Consider the following 11,115-nt stretch of genomic DNA (forward strand, 5'->3'; position numbering starts at 1 on the left):
CTACCATCTGCTTTTCTCAAATGAGAACAGATAATGGAGACACAGCTCCTCACAGGTCTTCAGGCTTTTAAATTCTGATAAAATCAGGATTCTTCACTGCCTCTTGCCACAGCTCTGAATTAAGCCACTTTAAATGTAATTACTGAAGCTGGCTGTACATCAGGAACATCCATTAAAAGAATTGATTGACCATGCTGTTATGGTAGGCATTTTATGAACAAACTATCATGATGGGTCCAAAACTGTAATTTATGAAAGCAAAAAAGCAGGTAAACACTTTATTAGCCCTTAATGAGAGGCACACTGGGTAACTAAATTTTGTCTTTTTTAACCAGCTACTTTAAGGAACCTTGGGCCTTGGCCATCTATCACGATCGTTTTAGTGATCTGAAGAAGGAACTACGTCAGATCTTAGTATCTGCTCAGGTAAAAAAAAATCCCTCTATATGCATTTAATATAAGCATTTATTATTTCTGATTATTTGCTTTCATATTTCAAGAAACTGGAAGTTTGTTGTTTCTTCTTTACTCTTAAACTACAAAAATTCAAAATATTATCAAAACCAGGTTGATCTAGCAGTTAAGGCGCCAGGCTAAAAAACATGATAGTCAGCTGAGCAACCTTGGGCCAGTCACTCTGTTTCCGGCCAATTCTTCTTTGAGTTATGTGTTAAAATAATAAAAGTGGTATACAAGCAAACCAACAAACAAATAATTATGAACTTTAGGAAAAGTTTTATATTCAGTTGGTATCAATTTCAGTGCCCTGTTGTTTCTGTTACTGTACGTGCATTGCATTCTTTTGAATGGATTAATTGCTTTAATTTTCTTAGAGTAATTACTTAGAAACATAAGAGGCCTACAGCATCAGTTCAACAATTTATTAATGCAAAGTCCTGTTTCCATAGCTGGCACCTAGAAAACCCATAGCCAAGCTGTGAAGGTAATTGTTAATAGAGCTGCGTAAAGCATTCAAATAAGGTACTTCTCCATGCATGGGAGCAAGAAGGAAATAGGAAACACCTCTTATTAACTCACAAAGTGGTGTCTCATAGCCTAGTGTGATTGCTTGGAAAGTTGTTCCCACATGCCTCTACCTGTATGCCCATACATAGTTATATCTGCTTTTCAGCAACTACTCAATATATTTGATATACACTCCCCAGAGTCACTTGTTCAGATGTACAGCTATAGAAATAAAATAAAATAAAAATGGTTTTTGCATCCATTGAATTTTACCAGATTTTTATTTTGCTTGCAGATGTTTCATTACTTGACTAGGTAACATTGTTGGTGTTTGTAAGAGTGGGGTTTGCTCCCCATTTATATACAGTAGCTTGCCCTACCAGTGTTGGTGGGAATGCCATTTTATCCTTGGTGGTTCCTTGATTGATTACCCCCTCCTCTGGATCCCTGCAGGCCTTTTCTCCCCCATGCCAGGTCCCCTCAGGCCTTTTCACTCTCACTTTGGGTCTTTATCCCACCCTCATTACCCATAGTGTACTTACCTTTTGAAGAAAAATGAGAAAATGATTTTATTTATTTTATTTTTATTTATTCATTTGTCCAATACACAAATGGAGAGAAAGAACAAGGGAGAGGAAAAAGAAACAAATGAGAGAGAAGGGGAGAGAAGGAAAAAAGGGGAGAGGGAAAAGAGAAGGGAGGGAGGGAAGGAAGGAAGAAAAGAAGGAAAGAAAGAAGGAAGGAAGAACAAATGGACGGAACAAGGAAGGAAGAATGAAATGAATGGAGGGACAGTGGAAGGAAGGACTTTTTTGGGGGGGGGGTGTAATTTAAAAAAAAAAATTCTCTCAACATACATTCAAACAATACAGTGTACCATCTAATTTTCCATGAATAAAATGTGGTATTTTGTTAGTAACTAATATCAATCATCAAAAAAGTTGCAAATGTTTTTTTCCTAATTTTGTCATCCAGGTACATAATTTTCTTTTAATTAAATTCCCTCCTTAATGTTCCTTCAAAATGTACACCACCAATTATATTTCTAACCTATTAACCATTATGCCAAAGTGCTTTCTTCTTTCTATATACATTTTCTATAAACCAAGAAAACCTTGTATAGCCGATCAGATGTTAACAAAAGAAAATTAAAAACAAAACATAAACATATAGGAATTTCAGACTTCTTTCTATCCCTCTAAATAGCACATTTACCTAATCCCAAATTTAAAAATTATTTCAGTCCATCTAACATACACTCCAAGACCAGGGAAGTATTAATACCACTCTACTACGCCCTGGTCAGACCACATCTGGAGTACTGCATCCAGTTCTGGTCACCACACTTCAAAAGAGACATTGAAACTCTGGAGAAGGTGCAGAAAAGAGCCACCAAAATGATTAGGGGACTTGAAACCAAGACTTACGAAGACAGATTGCGGGAACTGGGCATGTATAGCCTAGAGAAAAGGAGGGCCAGAGGGGACATGATAGCTGTATATAGGTATACTCTCCGAGTCTACGGAGAGGGGCAGCATACAAATCAAATAAGTAAGTAAGTAAGTAAGTAAATAAGTAAGTAAGTAAGTAAGTAAGTAAATAAATAAATAAATAAATAAATAAATAAATGAGGGGTTGCCACAAAGAGGAGGGGGCCACTCTATTCTCCAGAGCACCAGAGGGCCGGACGAGGAACAACGGCTGGAAGCTGACCAAGGAGAGATTCAACCTAGAAGGAAGAACTTCCTGACAGTCAGAGCGATCAACCAGTGGAACAACCTGCCTGCGGAGGTTGTGAACTCCCCAACTCTGGACACTTTCAAGAGGAGATTGGACTGCCATTTGGCTGGGGTGCTTTAGGATTCCTGCTCAGGCAGGGGGTTGGACTTGATGACCTGCATGGTCCCTTTCAACTCTAACAATCAATCAATCAATAAATAAATAAGTAAACAAACAAACAAACAAACAAACATTTAGCCAATTAATACTTATCTACATTTCTTACTTAATTATTAATCTTAAATTTCAGTCAATTTGAGAAAAGAAAAAAAGGAAAAAAAGTATTCTCTATTTTCAATCAATTACAAATAATTAATATCATTAATCTCCCCAACAATTTTAAATTCAATTCCATTTATGCATTAATCCAAATCAGTATCACCTACTACATATCTTATTATAATCAATACAGTGGTACCTCATGATACGAACCCCTCATCATACGAACTTTTCGAGATACGAACCCAGGGTTTGGAATTTTTTGTCTCTTCTTACGAACTTTTTTCACCTTACGAACCTGCCAAGCCGCCACTGAGATTCCCCGGACTTTCGTTGCAAGCCACGGCAGGTTTTTGCGATCCTGGGATCCCCTGAGGCTCCCCTCCATGGGAAACCCCACCTCCTGACTTCTGCGTTTTTGCAATGCTGTAGGGAAATCCCAGGATCGCAAAAACGGGCGCTCTGCTGGGCAGAGTAGGGGGGACAAAAACAGGAAGAAAAGACTCATGGAGCTCAAGGGAGGAGAAAGGTGTGGAGGAGATGAGCAGAGTGGGGTGGACAAAAACGGGAAGAAAAGACTCATGGAACTCAAGGGAGGAGAAAAGTGTGGGGGAGATGAGGAGAGAGAGGTGGGCAAAAACAGGAGGGAAAGCTCATGGAGCTCAAGGGAGAAGAAAGGTGTTCGCCTCAGCTTTGTCTGGCTGCCGCTTTTTTTTTTTAAGCCTTAATATTTTGGATTCTCCTAATGGGCTTGCACGCATTATTGGCTTTTCCATTGATTCCTATGGGAAACATTGTTTCATCTTACGAACTTTTCACCTTACGAACCTCGTCCTGGAACCAATTAAGTTCATAAGACGAGGTATTACTGTACTTCTAACTTTATTAAAACAGATCAGCAATTCCTAAATTCATATATCTAAAAAGAAAAAATAATTAAAGTTAAAAAAAGAGCAAACAAAACAATACTCCAAGCTTAATCAACCCTTCTGAAACTCCAATTTCTTTAATCTGAGTAGAACTTTGAACCGAACCCTTTTCTTTTTTTCTTTTTTTGTATTTCCTTTTAATCCCCTTTTCCATTTTATTCTTTCTATTCTTCCTTCTAGGAAGGAAGGACTGTTAGAAAAATAAAGGGGTTATTGGATCAAACTTTGGACACTTGACAATGTAGTTATGATGGTGGCAATTTCCCAGGGTTATGTGAACATCTTTTGTGATCTTCTGACAAGCAACTGCAGGGATTCACTTAACGACTGTGGCAGGAAAGGTGGTAAAGTGAGGCAGAACTCACTTAAGAACCGTCTTACACAGGAGATAGAAACGTTGGCCTCCATTGGGGTCAGAACAGAAGTCGAGGATTATCTGTCTGACCAGTGCACTCTTTTAGAAGCAGATCAGGAGTCCATTTTGAAGCTCCACAGAAAACATCTAGGGGGGAAGGGAGGTTGTCCTTGACTTACAATGGTTCATTTACTGACCGTTCAAAGTCGCAACGGCCCTGAAAAAAGTGACTTATGCACTCTTTTCACACTTAAGACCTTCACAGCAGCCCGATCATCGCAGGATCAAAACTTGGCTGCGGTTTCATATTTATGAAAATGGGCTGCTCAGACATTATACTTTTCTGCCCACACCGAAAAAAAAATTAGAGGGAACATTGGTCCTAATTAAAAGTACACAAATGTAATCTAAAATAGTACAGCATCTCTATCAGACTTGTTGGGGAGAAGAGGGATCTCTGTGTTAATCATTTTTAGGAAAAGCAGTAATATAAATTTGGATAAAGATTAATAAATTGTGTTGTAATGAGTAGTTTGGCTATACAATGGAATAACTTCTACATTTTGAGGCAAAAATTCTGTAAGTAAATTAAAAATTCCATCAACAAGTTATTTTTTTCTATTGATCTTAAATTGACTGTCTATCAGTTTTTTTGTATACGACAAAGTTCTGATCTCAGTTCTTTCAAAATAATGGGCAGGGCAGGAGCTAATATGTTATTTTAAAATGTGTATATATTCTAGATTAAACCAAGATCTTGGCTGCCTACCGTAGGTCCTAGGATGTGAGCTCTTCATCTTCCAGCAGGGGGCTCTACAGACTTCCAGTCAAAAATTTAAATTTTGCTAAATTAATGGTACCTCATTTATTACAGTGTTTTAAATGAAATTTGTTGTAGCTGGTGTGAATGGAATGAATGCCTAACTTTTATTCAACCTATTAATTCATTTGATCCTCATTGCAATGCAATCCTTCTGAACCAGTATGCTGAAATTTGTCAAGCTATATGCAGATGTGCGGAAACTATAAATCCAGGATCAATAGAAGGTGGCCACCATCTGGTCTGTTCATTATCATCCAAAATGAATCCAATAAGTTAAACTCATTGGTTGAAATAATGATGTAATCAATTTCGTTGGTAACCAATTCTCAAAAAGTGTTGTATAACTATTACAATTAGCTTATAATTAACAATTGTTTTAGGCCCAGTATTCTTCATTATCTTCATAACTTATTTAAGTGAGGGAATAGAAGAGAAACTCATCAAATTTGCAGAAGATACCAAGCTGGCAGGAATAGCCAACACCCAAGAAGACAAGCTCCAGATCCAAAAAGATCTTGAGAGACTTGAACAATGGGCCCTATCCAACAAAATGAAATTCAGTGGTGAGGGGAAAAAACAAGGTTTTGCACCTGGGCAGGAAAAAACAAAGGCTCAAAAACAGTAACTGTGAGAAGGACCTTGGAGTCCTAGTGAACGATCACTTAAACATGAGAAAGCAGTGGGCAGCAGCTGTCAAAAAAATTAATACAATCCTTGTGAGAGATTTCTTTCATCACTGTGTGTGAGATTTTGGCTTTTTTATTTTTTGCTTGTGCGCATGCGCAGAAGCAAAGAAATTGCCCAACATTCTCTCTCACACGCCTCCCCTCACGAGATTTTGCTTCCTACTCATGCGCAGAAGCAAAATCTCGCTGGGTCATGTGCACGCGGGTGCCAGAGACTCGAAGCTGCATGTGCAGCTCCAGTTTTACTACCGGTGTGGCGTCCTTATCCGTATTGGTAGGAACCTGATACTGGTTACAATATTACAAAAAAGATGTTGAGACTGGAGACAAAAATATGTGAAGAATGGTTACAGGAATTGGGTATGGCTAGTCTAGAAAAAAAGAAGGACTAGGGATAATATGATATCAATATTCCAGTATTTGAGGGGGTACCACAAAGAGGGGGTACATTTATTTTCCAAAGCACCAGAAGGCAAGACAAGAAACAGTGGATAAAAACTAATTAAGGAGAGAATCAACTTGGAATTAAGGAGAAACTTCCTAATAATGACAATAATTAACCAGTGGAACAGCTTGCCTTTAGAAATTGCAGGGGCTTCATCTCTGGAGGTTTTTTTAGAAAAGATTGGACATCACCTTCTGAAATGATATAGGGCCGTGATGGCAAACCTATGGCACGCATGCCAGAAGTGGCACCTGGAGCTCTCTTTGCAGGCACGTGAGCCGTTGATCAGCTCAGCTCCACTGCACATGTGTGACTGCCTCCCACCAGCCAATTGATTTTTGGGTCAGACAAGCTCATGCTTTCTCCTCAATTTCTGTGGCCCATGGCTTCCCAGATCTGTGGAGATTGCACCCCAGTGCTGTTAGGGCACACAAGGTTCCCCCCTCCAGCTCCAAAACAGGGGGGTTGCACATATATGTGCAGGGGGCGGGACATGCAGGAGGCACATTGCACTATATATGTGAGTACTCATGCATGTGCGACAGTGTGCGCGCACACACTTTGGGCACCCAAGGAAAAAAGATTCGCCATCACTGATATAGGGTCTTCTGCTTGAGTAGGGGGTAGAAGACCTCCAAGGTCCCTTGCAGCTCTATTCTGATTGCACGTCTGTCCCATTGCCGCCCCCATATACTATATTTCTCTTAACTTTTACTATATACCTGTGATGGTGAACTTATGGCACACATGCCAAAAGTGGCATGCAAAGCCATGTTGCCTGGCATGTGTGCCCTTGCCTGTCTGTATTCCAGGTTTCAAACTCACTCTATGATCATGCAAAAATGCAAACTATTTTCTACACCACCCTGGAAGCCAAATCCCCCCCCCGTGCCCCATGACTTATATTGTATACAACTTGTATTGTATACAACTTGTATTTATAACCGTTGTTAGCCGCTCAAAGTCCACTTGGAGTTGAGCAGCATATAAATGCAATAAATAATAATAATTAGAAAGGTGGATATAAATATACAAACCTATTATATATGTGTTGTGGTTAGCTCTGGCTCAGCTCCTGTCCCAAGGAATGTGCAGGTGGATGTGAGGGAGACATTCACATGCTGCAGGCCTGTTTTGCTCCCGATGGAATCTACCGATGAAGCCTCCTCTGACCAAGGAAGAGGGGAAGAGGGGAGTTTGGCAGACAGCCCAGGAGGAGATCAATCATCTGTATCATCCCTGGATTCTGAACAGGAGTTAATGACACATCCACGCATGTGTAGAGTGATGCATAGGAGACAACAACTGAAGGATTATTACAAGAGAAAATGAGGCCATATGTGGTTGGATGGAGCTGCTGTAATTAGTGCTACAGATAAAAGTGCAGCCTGGTGTTTTAGCCTCATGGCAGTTTATCTGATTCATTGTTTCGTCAAGATTGTGGTTTTTGTGCTGTTCAAGATTGTGTGTGGACTCTCTGGACTTTAGAATAGGACTCAATTTCCCAGTTATTGGGTGAGCAATTGGATTGCATTTAACCTGTGCCAGTTTGTGTACCAGAAAATCCCTTTGACATTTAAAAAGGGAGCTGTTTCTGTTTTTCTGTTTATAAAAACTTTTGGGTTTCCCTTTTATCGTGTGGTGTGTGTCTTCCTGGACTAATTACCCTGTAATTCCGGGTGGTTGAAATACGCCGGCAGAAAATACTGTATATATATAGGTTGCAGGTTCAAGTCCCAGTGGGTATGGCTAGCTGATGAGGCCAAAATAAGGCCGAAATAGATCTATCCTAGTCTCCCTTAATTTTCAAATTCAGCTTAAACATGTGACATATATATATATATATATATATATATAAATTCTTGATAAATACATGTTTTATTTTCTGAGAAACTACCTTCTCTATAGTCACTATTTTCTGAGTAATTTCTATACTATTCAGTATGATCTATTGTTAACATATGGTTATTAGGTATTTCATTTTATTTTCTCCTTACTCTTTGTATTTGAAATCTGCAATTTTTCTCTTTCTGTTTATATTCTTAATCCCCAATATTGCACTATCCTAGATGAAACAAATGCAAACTGTACCAACTAATATGTATTGCTGAAGCTCACTTCCACTTATTTCCACAGCTTAGAGAGAATATGAACTATTGTCAAAGCACCCAGATTAATAATTTGGGCAATTTTTGAGCTCCAGTACTAGGGTAGCCTAGAGGATTTTAACATATATTAATGGTAAATAAAGCACTGTGAGCCCACTGTCAAACATAAGATGAAATTCTGTCAGTGTAATTGCATTAGCTTCTGTGGACCAAATTCCTTTTCTATCTTGATCAGTGACATTAAACGATAACACTGGATGTTTACAGATGTGCCTGAATTAATTTCATTAATTAATTTCAATACAGTGACATGTCTTTAATTTTTTCTCAGTTATAATTCAAATGGTTATTTTGAAGAAAGCTAGTACATCTGGACATTGTTATATGTATGCATACATACATAATACATACCTACAGACCTACATATATTGATTTTTGGTGTATGTTACATAGTACATCCTGCATTAATGGTGCTTTACAAAATATCTTAAACGTATCTTAAAAGTAAACGTTGTGAGTTTAAATAGATGATATAACTGATAAAGGATTAGGAAGGAAAAATGGGGAAAGAAAAAAGTAATAAAAATTTAGCATGTGTGCATTTTCCTTTCTCATTATAGATTAATGAGAAATTTTCCTCTCACACTCACAGTTTATCACATACTTGTGCGATAAACTTTGCATTTTCCCTAACATCAGACTTCCCTAAATGTGAGTAATAAAAGTGTTTGGTCAACAGCGATTCTATTGAAATGAACATGGCATGTGCTAGGCAGCACTTTGAAGATCAATTGGCATGTTTGCCTGTTCCAGGGAATGTGGTGAGCAGCTGCTTCTCTGAATTTGTTGTCAGGGCTTTGGGAATAAGTGAAGGTGAAAGAGAGGCTTAAGAGGGAGCCTGTGGCTAAAGACACAAAGCTATAAATCCCAGGTTAACTTTGGTTTTAGATAAGATTTCTCTTTCTGGTGCAGCATTTTACTAATGTGTGCTAAATTTATTTATCTGTGGGTTATTTGAAAATCCTTGTGCGTTACTCTTATTAGATTGATAGAAGATGGTGATGCTGCATTGAGAACTTCAGTCCAGCTAATGATTATCTTCAGACATTTACTTTTCTCATTTCTTGCTTGTAGGAAGAAGATACAACTTCAATGCAAGAACTTGTGCGTCAAATAGTAGAAGGTGAACTTACATTACTTGAAAGGCCAAAGGAATACCTCAAACAAGCTTTTAAACAAAGTATATGCAACAACATGGTACAAAAAAGCATTCTCAATTATCTGAATTATAATAATTATCATTTACCAATGTTTGCCTGGCCAGGAATAGTTTAGGTATAAATGACTAATTGTGACTATTTTTGCAATGAATATACAATTCAGCAAAGTGTTTAGGAGTGAAGTGTAAATAGTTAAGCTCAATTTTTTTATGATTAGCCAATGAATAAACTAGAGCTTGTCAGTCAGGTATCCATGCTATTTGTACATGTTAAATAATTAAAAAAAATAAAAGCAAACCACCAAACTATAATGTTAGACAATGGTACATAACCATGCATGCAGATATATTAAAATAAAAAAATAAAATATAGTTCTATTTATGTGATCTGAGGCCAACAACATCAATAATGAAGTATGTTTCAGTGCTACAGACACTAAGTAAAATAAAGTATTTCATTTCATCAGTCTGACTCTGTTTCTAAATTTTGCTGCTTTTAAATCTTGTAGCCTCCTGGGCAGTGCTGGAGATTCCCTCCCAAGCAGAACTTGACAGATGGCTAGTGAGATTTGCATATTGCATTTTAGCTTTTTAATTGTTCATTCAAAATGCGAACTTTTTATCTCTCTGTCTTCCTGGACAGAAGGTACATTGTAGTAGGGGGAAGGTCAGTTTTCTAATGTACTGGTTAGTGACCTGGCAGCTGCAGGGTTAACTCTCTTTCAAGGGGCAGCTCAGAAACTCTGTCCAATTGCAGCTTAGCTGCAGAAAGTAGTGGATTGTTTCAGCCAATAGGAAGGGGGAAATCTCCAAAATAAGGAAAATAAAGTGAATAAAGTGACTTCTGTGTATACTAAATGGTGAAAATGAATTGGTATAGTCAGGTGCGGAACTAAAGAGATCAAGAATTCTGGCATAAATTAAAATCTTTTAAAAGAAATGGTGTAATAGTATGAAGAGATAGTCAAAGATGGAAGATGAATATTATAACACAAAAGCCTGTCAAGTATAGTAGTTAGTTATAGTTTATTAGATTTGTATGCCGCCCCTCTCGGAAGACTAATCAAGAATAATCTTATACATATCCAGTCACAATACAATCCCTTAACATCAGTGCGGTTTATGAAGTATAGGTAAAGGATTATTTCTTGAATTATTTCATGTAATGATAAAAGTTGTGGTATTGTTTCATTTTAGCACTAGAATAGAAGTACAGTACATAGAGAAGTAAAAGAGGCCGCATATACTATTTAACAAATTGTACAGTTCATTTATTTGATTTAAACAATTTCTGTGTACTTGCCATATCAATGACACCACAAAATAGTGTACAATAAATTTGAAAATGAAACCAGTCAAATTCTTAAAATAATAGTTACATTTTAAAAAATCTCAAATAAAAAAATACCCCAGTCTATGGAGCTAAGTAAATTGGTCTAAAAGAGCATGGATAACTTTCCTTGAATTAACACTCAGTACCAACTGTTGCATCAAAACACAGTACCCAACTGTTGCATCAAAAGTAGAAAAATGTGGGATGGACAACACCACCACCATATGGATTCAAAACTGGCCAACCTACCGCA

The 11,115-nt window shown here is 37.7% G+C and overlaps 1 protein-coding gene across 2 annotated transcripts in view; it reads left to right on the plus strand.

Annotated features, from left to right (window-relative positions):
* Positions 1-9,995, plus strand: part of CFAP61 (cilia and flagella associated protein 61) — a 135,271-nt gene extending 125,276 nt beyond the window's left edge. For both annotated transcript variants that reach the window (XM_070747004.1, XM_070747003.1), the window contains exons 26-27: positions 336-426; positions 9,445-9,995. In XM_070747004.1, coding sequence (XP_070603105.1) covers positions 336-426; positions 9,445-9,645 — 292 coding nt within the window. In that variant the 3' untranslated portion in view covers positions 9,646-9,995. The remainder of the gene's footprint in view (positions 1-335; positions 427-9,444) is intronic.
* Positions 9,996-11,115: the final 1,120 nt, after the last annotated feature.

Source organism: Erythrolamprus reginae, chromosome 3 (genome assembly GCF_031021105.1).
Source record: "Erythrolamprus reginae isolate rEryReg1 chromosome 3, rEryReg1.hap1, whole genome shotgun sequence".
Lineage (NCBI taxonomy): Eukaryota > Metazoa > Chordata > Lepidosauria > Squamata > Dipsadidae > Erythrolamprus > Erythrolamprus reginae.